Below are 18496 nucleotides of genomic sequence, written 5' to 3' on the forward strand. Positions count from 1 at the left end.
CCAGAGCTCCTGCCTCCTGAGAGCTTTTCCTCCTGACTTGCTCTTTAAAAACAGAGCAGATTTTGCCTTTTACAGCAACCCAGAGCTGGAGGCAAAAACCTGCACAAGCACACTAGTACATACAGATGTGCACACACCCGAGTCCAACACACACAGAGCAGACAGATCACACCATACGTCACACACAGCCTCCCGCCCCATCCATGTCTACCTGCAAACGCAGAGGCCCACAGGGGCAGACGCACGTGTGGCGGCGCTGTAACACACATCCCCCTGCACACCCTCGCTCCAGCAGGAGTTCCTCCTAGGCTCCTGTCCTCTTCCCCTGAGGTTCCAGCTCCTCATGTCCCCTCTCCCCCAAGGTCATGTTAGACCACACCAGCCTCCTCACCTACTTCCCAGAGAAAATCCAAGGAAAACAGGTTGGAGCAAGCATTGAAATTGGAGCCTGGACTTCGTGCTCCCCTCACCCCGCACACCAAGCTGGAGCAGGGAGTGCAGAAAGCATGGCGGATGTACCTCCTTGGGCTTCTGAGTCATCTGCCTTCTTCCCTTGCCACACTTGGCACCTGACAAAGCCATTATCATGGCTTCTTTCTTTTCTTTTTTTTTTTTTTTTTGGCTGCACTGCATGGCTTGAGGGATCTTAGCTCCCTGACCAGGGATCAAACCCATGCTCCTTGCAGTGGAAGCACAGAGTCCTAAGCACTGGACTGCCAGGGAAGTCCCTATCATGCCCATTTTAAAGATGGGGAGGTTGAGCCCAGCAAGGGGAAGTGACTTGCCCAGGACCACATGGGGAGGTAGCAGGGCCAAGGCTCATTTCCCCTGATTGGGACTGGTATCTGCACTTCTTGGAGCCACGAGCTTACCTGGAGGCAGATCCCACGCGTTGCCTGCACTGGAGTTGTGAAGGAAGCTACGAGCCTGAAGCTGACCCTGGGATGAAACGGGATGGTTTGAAACCAGCCTGTACCCCCTGCCCCTCCCCAGAGTCCACGGAGGGACTGCCACATGTGAGGGACTAAGAAAAAGGAAAGCTGAGAAGCCAGGGACGACCACAGGGCTGGGACTGCATCTCTTGTATCTCACTGAAAATACAGCCTGGCACACTGAGATCTGGAGTACATGAATGAATGGCACAGGGAGAGAGATGGACACAGACCTCAGTTCACACAGCCAATCAGTGTATTCCCTATACTAATTTCAACCCCAGGCCAAGCTGTCCCATGACAGTGACAGGCAGGGACTGGCATAGGTTCACAAAGACTAACAGAATTGGGACAAAATTGGAAACCAGAGTTCCCATGTGTGGCTAAGCATCTTGAGGATAAAGCCAGATAGCCAGACCTCCAAGTCCCTCTACAAACAAGCCCCCACCTGCAGCTGAACTTGACCTCATTCAGAAAATGATAATGAGGAAAAGCAGTTACTTCATAGGGCTGGTATATAATCAATTTCCTTATGTAAGATATGGAAAATAACGAAGGGTATCTTATTAGGCAGGCACTCAATAAACCTTTTTTTTTTTTTTTTGGCTGCATTGCATGGCTTGAGTGATTTTAGTTCCTCAACCAGGGATTGAACCTGGGCCCTCAGCTGTGAGAGTGTGGAATCCTAACCATTGGACTGCCAAGCAATTCCCAACATCAACTTTTTAATTCTCAGGCCTTTCACCATCAAAACCCTACCCATTCTAGGCAGAGATCACAAATCATGATTCTCTTTTCCTTGAAGTCTTCTGGTGGCCTGCCCTGTCCTCCATCTGCCTGGGCCAGGTGCCCCTTCTGCACACACCTGTATCCTACTTGGGCAGAGCACTGTACTAGGTGCCAAGAAATCTGTTCAAATATGTTTCCTGCCCTCAAAGAGCTGACATGTAGGAGACAAGGTCAAAACCACGCAGAAAAGGCAGACAAGCCAATAACATAGGGAAATTAGATGATTTAATTTTAAATCACAGTTTAAAACAAGGGAGTTCACGCCACTGTACGTGACTGCAAAGAGAAATGAACAGGCAGTAATTGCTCTAATGTTTCAGAGGAGAGAAAGCGCACCTTAGGCTGAGGGCAAGGAAGCGCTTAAGGAGGAGTCACTGTTTGAGCTAAGTCTGGAAAAAGCCAGGATTAGGGAGAGGCTGCTGCAAAGGGGGTGTGGACCAGACTGAAAGGAATCAGCACCCCCTCCCCCAGGGCACTGGGAGCTCCTGGAGAGCAGGTCTTGGGTCCCACTCACCTCTGCACCACCACTGCAGGAGCACAGAGCCTGAGGGGGTCAGACACCAGAGGCCAGGGCAGCAATCAGTGCTTTCTGCATCTCTCCTGGATGGGGGACCACCAGTCCCCCTCACCCCTTCACCCACCCAGCCCCTTCCTGTCCTCTGTGCTTTTCCATGTCCCCACCCCGGGATGCAGTGGAACCAACCCAGGAGGGCATTGTGCCCCTTCAATGCGGTGTATTCATCCCACGTAGCCCCCTCTTCACTGCTCAGTGCTGGTGCTCTGTGACTCTCAGGCAGTGCCACACCTTCTCTGAGCCCCATTTAAAAGGCCTGACGATGCACCAAAGGGCATACTGAGGTTGAGGCACACATCCTGGCAGAGGGGTGGGGACAGAGCCTCAGCCCTGGGCACACAGTCTCTTCTCCGGGCTTCTGGGAGCAGCCTGGGAAGGAAAAAATAAAAAAGGCCCAGGCCAGGCTGACAAGTATATGGATCCCCTGGGTTCATTCAGGGGACTCCACAGGACACCATGGCCCCTGCCCCAATGCTGGGGCATCAGACAGAAAATTGGGACAGGGCTTTGTTGGGGATGATTCAGCATGCTCGGGCCAGCAAGCCCTCCTTGGACGGTCCACATGCAGCAAGGGTGGTCACAGCATTGACATCTTGCTCCAGAGGTCTGCAGTCCTGTTGTCCATCTACAGCTTGCTCCTGGGCTGGAGGTCACACGGTCCACCTCTCACTTCGGGCCTCCACAGCCTGGACTAGGCCTTCGCCCAGGATGGCAAAGTCCTCCAGGATGGCTTCTGCATTGGGCACCATCACCAGCTCCCCACCTTGAGACACCACCATGCGCCCCTTTGTGTTGGAGGCCTGAGAGAATCAGAGAAATGTAGATGGAGGTGTCACGAGAGGCACACGCAGAGACACCAAAACACGTTTCACACCCGCCACCGGGTCACTCGTGGAACCACACACAGACACACATGCCCATGTGGAACACATGTACACACTCAGGAACAGACAACTGTCCCCAGCCAGCTCACCTTTAACGGCTGGGGCTGGAAGCTGGTGGGCTTCCAGAGGACACCGATCACCTTTCCGCCATGCTGGTCATAGAAGAAAAGGGCCAGGTCCCCAAAGGCCTCCTAGGAAAAGGCAGGACAGAGACAAGATTACAGGTGGACACCTGAGAGCCACCCCCACGGCCCCAGCTCCACCTGGATGTCCCCTCCCCAGGGTCAGTCAGCCCTTGAGGACCTACCCTGAGCTGCGCCAGGTAGAGCTGAGGAGGATCGTAGCCCAGCACGGGCATCAAGGAGGAAGGCCCCGGCTCACTAAGCAGGCCCCGGCAGAAGGAGGCAGCTGGCGAGTCCACAGCCTGGCGGTGCCGGGGGATGTGGCGGGGAGACAGGTGGATCAGCACGTCGTACATGTCCAACGGTGGCCGGAACACTGTCTGAGGAGGGGTAGTGCCCACTTGGGAGCTGGGAACTGGACCACAAACCCCTCCACATGCCCACTCTGGCTCCCCCATTCCCTTTTGTCTGACCCGCCCACTATGGGCCCAAATGCTCATTTGAAGGCAGGAACAACAAGACCCAGTTGGTGGCAGCTTGGGTCCCCAGGAGGAGAGCAGGGTAGAAGTGTGAAGCCAGGGCCCCGATTCTCCTGCAGGCTCCCCCACTGCCAGGCGCCATGGGCAGCTGCAACGCCTTCTCTGGATTCAGTCTCACCAGACAGGGGCCCCTAGAGCTCCAGACTTCCATGGTTCAAAGGCAGAGTCCCCAGAGCCCCTGGAGTCAGTCTGGGCCCGGGGCTTACCCTGATGTCCCCAGGACCCTGGGGATCCATTAGCTGCTTCTCTAGGACAGGCAAGGCCTCGGCTGCCAGGACCATGAGCTGGTGTAGGATCTGGGGGACACACATACATCAGAAAGGTCACACCTGACCACAGGTCTCTCATAGCTCAGGCTGGGCCTGCTTTTTCCTTGGGGGAGAAAACCACACATTTGGGAGCAGGAATGAAATTAAACCTGGGGCGAGGGTCCATCCTGTGTCCATACAGAGCTTTTGCGATCCTGGGGGGTAATGATGACCATGACGGGAAGTTTTGTCCGGGTTGCCAGGAAGACACTGCGGATCTCCACCTGCTCCTCCGCTGCGGAGGAGAGGGGGTCTTGGGTCAGCCTACTCCTCCCCCCAGACACCCTCTACTGCCCTGGGTCCTCCTACTGTACACTTAGCAGCTGCCTATCACAGGGACGTTCCAACATCCCCCAAATGGCAAAAGCGATGAAAGGGACACCGCATCTGCCTCAACTGGGCAGGATGTTAAACTCCCAGCCTGGGACCAGAAGCAGAATTTTCCACTGCCTGGCACCCTAGTCTGCTTTCTGGGCCTGCACAAGCTGAGGCCTGCCCCTGGCCCCTTCCTACCCTGGGCTCCCACACACCTGGGGAATTAGAAAGCTGATACCTTCCTCTCTGCTGGGACCAGAAGCTCCTCATATTACAACCAGAAATCATCACTCACCACCCCCCCCTGCCACCGACCCCGGACCCAAGAGGTCTGGGCATGTATTCTAGCCTGAACCGTAAGACTTCTCACCTGGTGTTCAGAGCCCCTCTTCCTCTCTCCTCTTCCCTTCACAGCCCCCCAGGTAGCCTGCTTACCATCCCCAGTCCGCTGTGTTTCTGATCATCACGTGGGCAAACCATATCTCTACAGTCTTGGAGCTCCCTAAAGGCTTGATTTGGTCCTCTTCCTCCTTAATAATTCCTTACCCCCAGGCAGTCAGGGTCAGGAGTGGATATCCGGGATAGGGGAGGCAGACAGAAAACCTAACAGACTGACAGGGAAAACCCTTGCCTGCCCTATTCTACAATCCACAAAGGGTAGTTCTTGCACTAGTCACTCACTTACCAGTGAGCTCATTATTGAGGTTGACAATTAGGGGGTTGTTCTTCCAATCAAAGGTTGATATCAGGAAAAGGAACCGAAGGAAGCCCACCTGGGGGGAGCTGAGAGGAAGAGGTAAGCAAAGCATCTGGGCCAGTCACACATGCCCAGGCCCCCCGTGGCCCAGAGAGCCTAGGCCCCCCTGGTGTGGATTGCAGGGGTTAGAACCCCTTCTGTCCCTTGGTTCAGCCACCTCTTCCATGTGGACTGAAGCACGGGGGATGAAAGCTGGCCCCAGTGGAACTTCCTGGCTAGGGGAAAGGTGGAGGGAATCACCTGGGAGGGGTGAAGGGCTCAGGGTGCAGGAAAAGGGCAGCAGCCACCAGGTCCAGGCTCTCATCTGTGAGCTCCTCACCTAGGAGCTGGGCGCGCACCCACCGCTTGGCCAGCCGAGCCACACCCGAGAAGGCTGGGTGCTGCTGCTGGAGTCTGCGGGGAGAGGAGGGTAGTGGCCATAACAGTGAGGCCCTCAGGGCCCAAGAACAGTGTTTCAGCCCCGCTGCTGCTACTTTCTCAACTTTACCCAACACTAGCTTCTGTGCTAATGCATTACACATATCATCTCACGTCTTCCTAATTAGTACCCCAAGAGGTTGGTCCTAGCATGATTCCCATTTTACAGGTGAGAAAAATAAGGTTGAGGGGAGGGGGAATCCTGTCCAAGGGACACAGCCAGTGAAGTGGCAGGGCCAGGGTTCTGGCACTTGCCTGACTCCAGAACTCATCTCTCCAACCGGCCTTCCAGCGAGACAGATGGCCAGGAGAGCAGAATGGGGCCAGGAAAGGGTCTACGGACATAAGAGCCTGTGGGGGTGGTCATACCCATGCAAGGTGCTGGTGAGCAGGGGCAACTGCCTAGTGTCCCTCTCAAGGCGGAGGGAGGCGGGAGTGTCCCTCAAGGAGATGATCCCCTCGGGGCTCCGTGTCTCCCTCAGGATCTGGGGCTCCCGCTGATAGGCCACACGAATCCGGAACACAAACCCATCCTGTTGGAAGAGGGGATGGCATGGGAGGCGGGCCACCCTGACACCCCTGTCCCCTCCCTCCCTGGGTATCCCTGCCCTGCACCAGCCGAACCTTGAGGACATCGGTGTGCGTGGCTGTGGCGCGGCACTGCAGCCCATGCTGCTGCGTCAGCAGCTCTGCCAGGCGCAGCTGGAAGGCAGCCCGGACCCTCCGTATGGCCTCAGCATCCTGTGGCCACTGCCCACTGCCCTCCAGGTGACATACCACTGTGGAGAAGAGTGAGAGGCCTCAGCCTGCGGCCTGGGGTGAGAACAGTCCCTCTCACCCCCTCGCAAGAGCTCCCTCACCAGTCATGGGCTCCACGTAGGCTGGACAGGGCTTGTCAGGCCGGGGCAACAGTGAGGCCCGCTCTTGCAGCTGTTCATAGAAGGAGTAGGCTGGCCGGACTGCGGTTGGTGGGAACACCTATGGAAGAAGGGGGGCTGAGGAAGAGGCCTGGGACTGGGAGGGAGTGCCCAGAGTCAAGAAGCTGGAAGGGAGAATACCGGGTGAGTGGAGCAGAGGTGGGTGTCACGAAGCAGAAAGAGCTCCCTGCCCCTTGCGCCTCACCTCAGTGTAGCGCAGCGCTGGGTGAGCTCCCTGCACGGCAGACACGGTCAGCGGCAGACCTTCCAGTCCCCACAGCAAGCGACTGAGGTCATCGTAGCAACGCACCGCAGCTGCCAGGGCCTCCTCACCTGTGCTGGAGGTCTGAGAGGGAAAAGAAAGACAGGAGGGCACGACCTTTCAGAAGAGCCCCACCACCTGGGATACAGCCATGGCTCAGGCTGCTGCTGCAGAGCCAGGGAGTCCCCTGCTGGACGCTCTGGGAAGTGCAGCCTGGCTAAGATGGGGCTCTCCACCCCCATCCCCACCCCCAAATCCAGCCACACAGGCTGCTTACTCTACAGTCCCTAGCCTTAACCCAAGCCCTGAAGCAGGGCCCTTACCTCTTTCAGGCTTTGAATCAGTGCATCCAGGAGGCCCCCCGTATAGTGGACACAGGTATCTGGGATGTCAGCATGGCTGGAAAAGGGGCACAGGCACAGTGTGGGCACTGGGGGCCATGCCGAGAGCTACTGGATGTGGGCTGCTCACCCCAAAAGCTTGGGCCAGACCCTCCTAAAAGGCTCCCCAGCCCATGGCTGCCTCCTGGCATTCAGATGCTAACACTCACAGCGTTAAGAGATGAGTGACCACCTGGTGGGGAATAAGGCGCTTCTGGGCCATAGAGGCTGCCTCCCAGACCACAGCTTCCCGAATGGCTCCATCCTGGAAACGCCGAAGCTCGGAGCGAGATCCCCAGAACTGGCGGAAGTCAGCAGCCTGGGAAGAGGAAAGGGGTAGTGGTAGAGATCAACAAAGAAGGGCTCTGTCAGAAATCTCCCAACAGGGGACTTCCCTGGTGGTCCAGCGATAAAGAATCCGCCGTACAAGGCAGGGGATGTGGGTTCAGTCCCTGGTCGGGGAAATAAGATGCCACATGCCGCGGGGCAACTAAGCCCGCGTGCCACAACTACAGAGCTCGCGTACCTCAACGAGAGAGCCTGCGTGCCGCAAACTACAGAGCCCATGCACCCTGGAGCCTGAACGCCACAACTAGGGAGAAAAATCCCACACGCCACAACTAGAGAGAAGCCCGTGAACCACAATGAAAGATCCTGCATGCCTCAACAAAGATCCCGCGTGCCGCAACTAAGAAGCAATGCGGCCAAAAATAAACTAACTAAATAGATAATAAATAAATCTTGCAAAAAAGAGAAAAAAGAAAGAAGTCTCCTGACAGGCCTCAATCCAGGTGGCATGAGGACAGTCCACTCCACTCCTTCCAATGCAAGACAGGACCAAATCACCCCTCAGACTCCAGGGCTCCTCACCTCAGGCTGGTCAGCCTCTGGACCCAGCTCAAGAACACTGGTCAGCCCCTCAGGCCGGAGGAGCAATCCCAGGGTCAGGACCCCGGAGTCTCTGTGTTTCGGTGGATCCTGGCTGATGTCCCACTGTAGGATGTAGAAAGGCTGAGCTCAATCCAAGCATCCCACAGCTTGGTCTGGAAACCCACTTTCTAGTGAGAGGGATGGTGTGTCTTTTGTATCTCTTGGGACCCTGGGTCCACCCGCCTCGGTCCCACAAACTCCCCAACCAACACCATCTCACCTCTGAGACTGGGGGCCGAGAGTGGGCCAGCAGGTGCAGCCGGGACCCCAGGCCCTGCTCCAGAAGGGTGGTTAGTGGGCCCAAAGCAGCTGAGACATAGTCCCCACCATGATCCTGCAGCTCTGGCCACAGCTTTAGTCGGTGACACGCTGCCTGCAGGCGACTCAGTGGACGGAGACTGGGGGGGCAGAGAGGGACAATGAGGGGGAATCAGGTACTGCTGGTCCCAAGTATCACCACCCCCACCCCCAGGATGATCTATCTGAGCACTTGCCTGAGGACCTTTGCCCCATCACTAGCCCCAGGGACACAGGACTCACTGGCATATCCTGGCACCCCGAAACTTACTGCAGTATGTGGTCAAAAGCCCGGACCATAGGTTTGGGAGTCATCAACAGCAGCTGGAACCCATCGTCAGCTTTGCTGTCCAGCAACACCATAGATAGCCGTGCCTCGTGCTGCACCTGGGGCCACAGAGTAAGGAGGGAACTCCCGCGTGAGACCACCAGCACTGCACCCCTCCCCTTACGGAACACAGGGCCCAGACCCAGAGACGTGCCTGACCAAAGGTCTCTGGAGAGGAGTTTCTGGGGTTCTGGTGCTGGCAGAAGGGACAGGGTCTGGGCTGGGACATCTGGGGAGGCCAGGAGTGGGCGACACCTGTACCTGGTGGCAAGTGGAGGCAGTGACATCAGCACAGAGGTTGAGACGGCCTGAGGAATCCAGGAAGACAACAGGGAAGGCCTGGTGGAAGTCAGCCAGGGCCGGCTGGGAGGGGGAGAGAGAAGCCAGTCAGGGCTGGGCCTTGACTTCAAGATGCCTTGCCCAGACTCAGCACTGCCCTACTCACCAGGGAGGGATCTGAGCTGAAGCACAAACTGATCCCGTTGACCGTCAGATCTGTACTGGCTGAAATGAGCCAGAGAAGGTGGGTGTGTCAGAAGGTATCCCCCTCCCTAGGGACCCAGCCCTCGTGACACCCACCCTCCGGACAGGTGGCTGCAACTGTCTGCCTCTGGGATTCAGTTTGCTCCTCTGTCTGAGGACCAGAGACCGAATGATCCCTGATGGGTATGAGTGGGGCCCTTGGCCTTTCCGAGTCCAGCCGCCTCACCCAGAAACTGCAAGGTGCTTCTCAGGACCTGGTAGCCGCTCATGGTGGTATGGATCTTGTGTGTAGACACCAGGAAGGCAACCAGCATGGAGACAAGGAACCCACTGAATCCTCCCAGGCCCTGAGGGGGAGATGGAGGGAAAGGCCGGAGCTCAGAGCCAACCCACCACTCAGTGAGGCAGGGAAGCTGGGCCAGTCCCCACTCACCTTGTCCAGTTCCCGCTGCCGCAGCCAGACCTTCAGAAGTGCCACACCATCCTTCAGCCCCGAGGCTGAGCCCAGCACGGTTGATAGCAGCTGCGCATGGGACTCAAGGGCTGTGTCCTGCAGGACCCATGTGTTATAGTGGGGGGTGGGGGGCTCTGGGCTACCTGTGGGAGGAAAGGGGAAGTCGTGAGAGGAGAAGTCCCCGCAAGACCCTTCCCTCCAACTCCACCTTGATACTCACCATCCCCTGAAGGACTCTGCCCTTGGTACCAGGCAGTCCGCACATTGTTCTTGGACGGCAGCAGGCGGCACGGGCGGAAGAAGTCAGGTGGAGGGCATGGATGCAGACGGACAGTGACCAGACGCTCATCCTTCCCTGGGGGTAGATGGGAGATGCTGAGACCCTGCAGCCCCCTGGAGCCGGAGGAGCCCCTGTACCACCCACACCGCCCCCGCTCCCCATTTGAGGGCCTTACACCTTTCCCCTCCAACTTGAGGCCCAAGCTTCTCACCGTGGACTTGAGGCCCTAGTTCCTCCCCCACTGGATTTGTCACCCCATACGGTGCCCTCCACCCGGTATATGCCTCCCACCATGCGGCCGCAGCAGCAGCGAGGGTTTCAGGTGGCAGCCATTGGTGTAGGAAAAGCGAACACTGCCAAAGAGTGGGTCTTGGGACAGGTGGTGAGCCAAGTGGGCCAGGTAGAGGGCACGCTTGCGGAAGTAGCGCTGGTTCAGCCCATCCTTGTCCTGTAGGATCTCCTGGAGGGGGTCAGGAGAAGAGAGAGATGGCCAGTCACTTAAGTCCTCGTTGTTGGAGAACTTGGGGGCCGAGATGAAGCCAAGGTCAAAGCTTGGCAACCCCATCTGCTGGCCAGGATGCTTAAGCCACGGCTAGCAATACCACAACTCAGATGAGGAAGACAAAGTTCCAAATGGCAAATCTAAGCTCCCTCAGGACAACTGCAGTGGTCTGTTCTTTGGATTTAGAATTCAGATTTCAATGCCCCGGCAAGCGAGAGGTGGGAAAAAGAGAGGGATCGAGGGATTTGTAGGTGGTGAAATGGCAGACCTCTCCATTCCCCAAACTCTGAACCTCACCCTGGGCATGGTCAATGCCACATCCACATTGATGTCCGGCCGGATGCAGGTGCCCAGAAGGTAACTGCCCACAACAGTGACCTGGGCTGGGGGCAGGAAGCGGAAACAGCCCTTCACAGTATAGGGCACTTGGTGGAGGGGGACTCGAACCCCATCCCGGAGCCATGCCTGGTTGGTCAGCTGTGGGGACAGAGACAGTGACACGTATTAATTTGACGGCCTTCCTAACATGTCCCCTTGATGTCTAGTAGACATCTCAAATTCAACATGTCAAAATGTTTGAAACCAAACTTCTGATCTTCCTATAAACATGTCTTCCCCATTAAGACAACTCCATACTAGCTGCTCAAGCTAAAAACATTTAAATCATCTTGACTCATCTCTGTTAAGAACATCCATTTCACTTTCAAAAGGTATCCAGACACTGACCACTTCTCTACTCTACCCTAGTCTGAGCCATTTTTCAGTGGATCATTGTACAATAGGTTTCTAACTAGTCTCCTTGATTTCACCTTTGTCCCCCTCCATTCTACTTTTTTTTTTTTTTTTTTTTTGCGGTACGCGGGCCTGTCACTGTTGTGGCCTCTCCCGTTGCAGAGCACAGGCTCTGGACGCGCAGGCTCAGCGGCCGTGGCTCACGGCCCAGCCGCTCCGCGGCATGTGGGATCTTCCCAGACCGGCATGTGGGATCTTCCCGGACCGGGGCACGAACCCATGTCCCAGCATCGGCAGGCGGACTCTCAACCACTGCGCTACCAGGGAAGCCCCCTCCATTCTACTTTTAACGCAAAAACCTGGGTGAACTTTTTAATACTGAAGTTAGATCACAAACAAAATGCCTGCAGTTATTCCCCATCTTATCCAGAGCAACAGCCAAAGTCCTCGTTTTGGTGCACAAGGCCCTGCATGATATGCCCCCTCCTCCATAACCTTTCTGAACTTACCTCCTTCTATCTTCTCCTCATTCTTTCCAAGGAATGTACCAGACCCACCCTTTTTTTAAAATTTTTTAGTTTAACTTTATTTTTTTATACAGCAGGTTCTTTTTAGTTATCCATCTTATGTATATTAGTGTATATATGTCAATCCCAATCTCCCAACTCATCATACCAGACCTATTCTTGCCTTTGAACCTTTGTGTTGGCTGTTTTCCCTTCCTGGAATCCCTTCCCTTCCCTTCCCTTCCTTAGATATCTATATACCTGACTCACTTCCTTCACACAAATGTCACTTCAATAAGGCCTACCTCAACCACGCTACTTAAAGTTGCCAAACACTCTCACCCTCTGATATTCCCATAATCCCCTTACCTTGTTCTTCTTCCTTTTTCCATAGTACTTACCACCATCTAACACTGCCATACAGTTTACTTGTCGTGTTCATTATCTATCGTCCATAAGTCTAATACTAGAACATAGGCTGCTTTGTTCACTGATGTACCCTAAGAACACAACTACTGCAAGGCACGTAAGTGTTTGCTAAATGAATGAACACATAATTGACTGCACTCCTAGCTGAGACTCCTGGCAGTGAGAATGAGCTCCCTAGCACCCCATCCCCTTCAGAGAATAACAAGGCCCCTAAGGACCTCTTCTGGGCTTTCCAGTTCCCTCCACTACCTGCCTTACCTCTGTCTCAGGGGTTGAGGGCACCCTCATGATCCGCTGGTTGACCTTCTGTAGGAAAGCATCAATCCGCTCTTTCTTCTTCTCTGACAGCCTCACTTCCTTCAGTAGCTCCTCTACCTGTAAGAAGTGGCAGGGGTGAGTAGTACTTCAGCCTCAGTGTCTCAGGCCCACCTCTCTAACCCAATTCCCAACCACCCAATGGTACCTGTAAACGAAGCAAGCTGGAATGGAACAGACTCTCAGTCTCCCGAAGGCGATTCAGCTCCTCATTGGTAGGCTCCTTGTACAGTTCTGCCCGGCTGAGCTTCACGGGCTGCAGGAGGCCCTCCACTGGAGAACCAGAACGCTTCTTTGAGGATTCCTTCCTCCCCTCCTTGCCTATGCCTTCCAGAGCTGACGCCATCACCTGTGGCCAATGAGAGGGAGAACCCAGGGTGACATCACAGATATCTAGCGTCCACTGCCTGACGTGCCACCATGACAGGAATGTGGGTAAAGGCTTTACCTGCTCCTGGGCCCTCTTGAATAGGAGTCAGATTGTGTAAAACTCAGAATAACTTTTACTGAAAAGAACATTACTGAGCTCTATGCTGAAATCTCCCTGAGTTGAGGGTTCCCCATCTACCTGATAGCACAAGTTGCTAGGGCTAGTAGCTGACTGGGCCATGCACCAAGCAATGCCTCAGGTCCTTGTAAGTACCAGGAGCTTCCTCTTCTGCTGGGTTAATCCTGGGACTTTGCAAATGCCATCTCCACTCTTGCTCTATCCAAATCCTGCCAGGTTACACACACACACACACACCCCCTGCCCCAGCAAGCCCTGACTATAAACTATATAAGTACACATTAAGTGCTCAATGATGGAAGAGCCTACTGACTCTGAAGGACACACTCAGTGAAATCATCCAATCCTCACAATAATCCTAGCAGAAAACGGACACCCGAACGAAGCCCAGTGAGCTAGAGGTTCCAGTTGGTATGCCTAAACTGTGAGCAGGCTTCGAACCCTGGGCTGCAGGATCCCAAACCTTCTCCCCTACAGCCCTGGGCCCCGCCCCCCTCCACGATCCCACACCCTGGAGAGCCTTACTGTAGCGCTCCAGGAGCGCCACCACGTGGAGAGCACAAAACTAGACACAAGAGAAAAGAAGATCCTGTCCAACCTCCAGGAGGACTTCGTCAAGAAAAAGACCCAAGCCGCAGAAGGGGGTGGGGTTTTTTTCAGTTTCAAGGTGTAGAGCTAGCAAACAGAGAGAAGCTCAATTGTCTTTACTATTTCCATCCGGATAATGCCAAGTTCCATCTCCTTTAGCAAGCTCTGATTGTCTCGGTACCCTGGGCTGGAAGCATCAGGGGAAATGGGGCTCTTCCAGAAGGGACCGTTCTCGTGCCCTCGCTAGAGAACTGTTAGGTTCTGCCATCTCCGACACGTTGCGCATTCCTTCCTCCCAGATGGCTCACCCACCTCCGGCTCCCCGGCAGTTCCGCGATGCTGCGCTCCCTTATGTGCGGGGCCCATCCCTCCCGTACTGCTCCCGCACTCCGGGTTTAAAGTCCACTTGCTCTGCACAACTTCTTCCCACGTTGACAGAAATGCCCAAACCGCGTCAGATATGCAGCCCAGAGCGGCAGCTTTGCTGCGGAGAGCGGAAGCTAGCCTCGTGGCACAGGACTCCACCCAGTTCAAGAGCCATAGGGTGAGTGCCCGACGAGTCGCTTGTCATTGGTTTCTGTCACTCTCCGGGGCCGCCCATTATGGGGGAGGGGCCAAATAGGGTTTTCCGATTTACGGCCTCCTTGCGACGCCAGGCCTGAAGCATGCTCGTAACTTGGCGGTCGCTTCCTTTTCCTCACTTCCTCCGTTTGGGTCGAAAGGGGAAGGGCGGGGCTAGATTGGGCCCTCTGGGGAGGGTTTGCTTACTTAACGCCAGTGAGTCCTTTTCTTTTCTCATCTTATCAATTAACCAATCTCGTCAGTTCCACTTCCAAAGTATATCTTGAGTTTATTCACTGTACTCTGTATTTACTGCCGAGTTTGGTGCGCATCACATCATCTTGTGCCTAGAATAATGTAACAGCTTTTTTCCAGTTTATTACATTTTCCAAGTCTACTGAAGCGTTGCTATAATATTATGATGAACGCCCATATACCCTTCACCTACCCACCATAACTTAGTGTTGATGTTTTACCAAATTTGTTTCCTCTTTATGGTTTTTTTTAGACGCCTGAGATTTATTTGTTTAATATTTATTTATTTATTTGGCTGCATCGGGTCTTAGTTGTGGCAGGCGGGATCTTCCTTGCGGCATGTGGGATCTTTGTGGCGCGCAGGCTATCTAGTTGTGGCGTGCAGGCTCTAGAGCACACGGGCTCAGTAGCTGCGTGGCACGTGGGCTTAGTTGCCCCATGGCATGTGGGATCTTAGTTCCCTGACCAGGGGTCGAACCCACGTCCCCTGCATTGGAAGGCAGATTCTTAACTACTGGACCACTGGGGAAGTCCCTGTGTATTTATGTTTTATTATTTATCATAACCATTTGAGAATCAATGGTTCTTAAAAACCATGCCTAAGTACTTTGGCCTGTGTCTACCAAGAATAAGGACTATCTCTTATGTAGTCATAATTCAATTATAAAATTCAGTAAATTTAACCTTGATTCAATGCCATTATATAAAGTCCATAGTCAAATTTTGCAATTATCCCAATAACCTTACATAGCAGCGTTTTATTTCGCAGTGCAAGATCAGGCATCTATTTAGTCATCATGTTTCTTTTCTCTCTCTTAATCTGGAACATTTTCTTAGCTCTCCCTTTTTTGTTTTTTGTGAGGTTTTTTTGTTGTTGTGGGGTTTTTTTTTTGTTTTGTTTTTGTTTTTGTTGTTGTTTTTGTGGTACACGAGCCTCTCACTGTTGTGGCCTCTCCTGTTGCGGAGCACAGGCTCTGGACGCACAGGCTCATGGCTCATGGACCCAGCCGCTCCGCAGCATGTGGGATCTTCCCGGACCGGGGCACGAACCTGCATCCCCTGCATTGGCAGGCAGACTCTCAACCACTGCGCCACCAGGGAAGCCGTGTTGTTTTTTTGACAACAGTTTTGAGGAATATAGGACAGTTTCATTTAATAACTTTTTCTTTTAATCTTTTTTATTGAAGTACAATACACATATAGAAAAATTCACATATCTCAAGGATACAGCTTGGATATTCACAAACCAAACATACACATGTAATCAGCTTCCAGGAAAAAAAAAAAAAAAGCAGAACATTTCCTGCACCTTGCCAATCTCCCTTCATTCTGCCGTCTAGTCACTGCCCCCCAACAGTAACCACTATCCTAACTTCTAATAGCATAGGATATTTTATGCAATGGCTTTTAAAGGAATTTTCACAAAAGTGGTCTTGTCCTTCTTCAATCCATTCCACACGGTTACCAGAATGAGTATTCTGCAACTAAAATCCTATCATGCCACTCTCCTTTTAAAAACTCATCAGTGGGGCTTTAAATGTCACAAATGGTAGGATTTCCTTCTTTATACCTGAAGAGTATTTTGATATTTAAGGAAGGTTTCCTGGAGGAGATGGGGCTGGTGCTAAGTCTTGAAGCATGATTTGACTTTGAATTGATTGAGAGGAGAAAGCACCACTGTGGCAGTCGGAGGAAGACCAAAGGGGCCAGAGATTGGTCAACCATTCATTCCACACTGGATGATACTTAAGAAATGTCAGCCCTGTGCTGTGTCAAGGATAAAGATAAATAAGACATGATGATCACAAGCCAGAAATCTGGAATAATGCTCTTGCCTTCACATTTCACAGGCTAGTCCCTGCTCTTACATTTAAAAGTAACCTCAGCGAGGTTTCTTCTGACCCTGCCTCCATTTATTTATTTAATTTTTTAATTTTTAATTTTTAATTTTTTTGCGGTACACAGGCCTCTCACTGTTGTGGCCTCTCCCGTTGCAGAGCACAGGCTCCAGACGCGCAGGCTCTGTGGCCACGGCTCACGGGCCCAGCCGCTCTGCGGCATGTGGGATCTTCCTGGACCAGGGCACGAACCCATGTCCCCTGCTTCAGCAGGCGGACTCTCAACCACTGCGCCACCAGGGAAGCCCCTGCCTCCATTTAACATTGCATCCACCCCAACAGTTTCCATCTTAGCCCCCCCAATCACCTTCCTTAGTACTCACCAAAACTTGCAATGTTATTTGTCTACTAATTTCTTGTTTTTGTCTGTTTCTGTCTCAATCACTAGAATGTCAGCTCCATGAGGGCAGGACCCAGTCATTTGTGTCTCATTCACTACTGTATCCTTGGCATTTAGCACAGGGCCTGTCACATAGCAGGCCCTCAATAAATATTTGTTGAATGAATGAATGGCTCTTTCTTTTTTTTTGCGGTATGCGGGCCTCTCCCTGTTGTGGCCTCTCCCATTGCGGAGCACAGGTTCCGGACGCGCAGACTCAGTGGCCATGGCTCACGGGCCCAGCCGCTCCGCGGCATGTGGGATCTTCCCGGACCGGGTGTCCCCTGCATCGGCAGGCGGACTCTCAACCACTGCGCCACCAGGGAAGCCCAAATGGCTCTTTCTTAAGAGCAACTCACAGGCTGGGAGAAAAATGTAAACAAATAGTTGCAGTAGAGCACGGGGGTGATATGATATGTACAGATTGCTGTGGGCACATTAGACTAGGAACATTACAGCATGGTGGTTAAAAGCAGTCACACTAACATTACAGCATGGTGGTTAAAAGCAGTCACACTAAAGTGGGATGGCCAAGGTTCAACTTCAGGTTCTGCCATTCACTCACTGGGTGACCTTGAGTAACTTTCTTAACCTCCCTAAGATTTAGATATTCTAGTAATGACCATGTCGAGGATTTTTGTGAGAATTAAATGAGGTTTACTGCATGTGCAGAGCCTGTCACATACTGATGCATAACAAATGTTAGCTGTTGTTATCAAAGGAAGACTGGGGCTCCTTAAGAGCACTATTCAAAACTTACATGTATTAACATATGCAGAATGAAAAACAAAAACAAAAACGGTGGACTCTTTTAAAAAAGTCATTCTAGGGAGTTCCCTGGAGCCCTAGTGGTTAGGATTCTGGGCTTTTACTGCATGGCCCGGGTTCAATCCCGGTTGGGGAACTGAGATCCTGCAAGCCGAGCAGCATGGCCAAAAAAAAAAAGTCATTCTATAAGGTCAGAATTAACCTTTATAAAGCAAATAACCCTCTCTCTCAGTTATTTCACCAAGATTTCCACATCTTTTCTTTTTGGAAGAAAGGTAATAGATTCTTTATAGGAGCCCTGGTTGGAGAATACTAGGTGATGCCGTACAGATTAGGGGGTGAAGGTCCTGTTTTCTTTGCCACTAGAGGGCACCAGTCAGTCAAGTCAATCTCTACCTATCGTGAAACTATAAGAAAGCTCTAGGAAGCTATCTCTGCCATTCATTCTTTGTGTTGTAAGTACCCACTATGCACCAAACATTATAGTAGCTTGTATATGGTTATGAGAAAGATCTGTTGTCCTTCTGGAATTTATAACCTTGAGCATGTGTCTGAGAGACCCTATTAGACACGGGGGGAGGGGTGGAGGGTGGGGTTCAATTTGTGATTTGTTGTTGTTACTGATTATCTTCCTGCCCTTGGCCGTGAGCCCATGAGAACAATTACTTAGTGTTTATTTTGTGTCAGACAGTGTGCTGGTTGCTGAGGATCCAGGGATGAATAAGACACAGTTGTAACCTACAAATAAACAATGTCTTACCCGCTGAGATAAAAAGCCATGAGACAAGTTCCATGGAATTTGAGTTCCTCTGATGTGAGTATGGAGTCTTAAGTACGCAACTCATTAACACACTAGGCTGTGAGCTTCCTAGATAGGTATATGTTTATTAGTCACCCATCTTAGGGTCATGGCATTGTGAATATTTAGTATGAGTTTGTGAGTTGATCTGAGTCCAGAGACAGGCTTCTGGTCTGGGTGCCAGGTGTATGTTCCAGTGACTTAGGCTAGGGATCTGCCATCTTCTGGGTCAGGGTGGGGCTATGATGAGTCTATGTGGGTGAAATGCTTTGAAGATGAACTTTCTGC

The 18496-nt window shown here is 52.7% G+C and overlaps 1 protein-coding gene across 2 annotated transcripts; it reads right to left on the minus strand.

The window, feature by feature from the left end:
* Positions 1-1929: 1929 nt before the first annotated feature.
* Positions 1930-14102, minus strand: NOL6 (nucleolar protein 6). Of its 2 annotated transcripts, XM_030832706.2 has the most exons (26): positions 13861-14102; positions 12601-12801; positions 12396-12512; positions 10768-10947; positions 10260-10428; positions 9909-10043; positions 9668-9831; positions 9461-9581; positions 9197-9255; positions 9013-9114; positions 8695-8810; positions 8347-8524; positions 8067-8189; positions 7367-7515; positions 7140-7215; positions 6760-6900; positions 6498-6615; positions 6262-6416; positions 6007-6170; positions 5461-5613; positions 5149-5246; positions 4259-4383; positions 4047-4136; positions 3487-3681; positions 3269-3370; positions 1930-3095 (listed from the first exon to the last, which is right to left on the minus strand). In XM_030832706.2, exons 1-26 carry the CDS (start codon positions 13912-13914, stop codon positions 2946-2948), a joined length of 3435 nt encoding a protein of 1144 aa, XP_030688566.1. In that variant the 5' UTR covers positions 13915-14102; the 3' UTR covers positions 1930-2945. The 2 variants fall into 2 exon arrangements, with proteins under 2 accessions (XP_030688566.1, XP_060157029.1); XM_060301046.1 differs by lacking the exon at positions 5461-5613.
* Positions 14103-18496: the final 4394 nt, after the last annotated feature.

This window comes from Globicephala melas, chromosome 6 (genome assembly GCF_963455315.2).
Source record: "Globicephala melas chromosome 6, mGloMel1.2, whole genome shotgun sequence".
NCBI classification, from domain to species: domain Eukaryota; kingdom Metazoa; phylum Chordata; class Mammalia; order Artiodactyla; family Delphinidae; genus Globicephala; species Globicephala melas.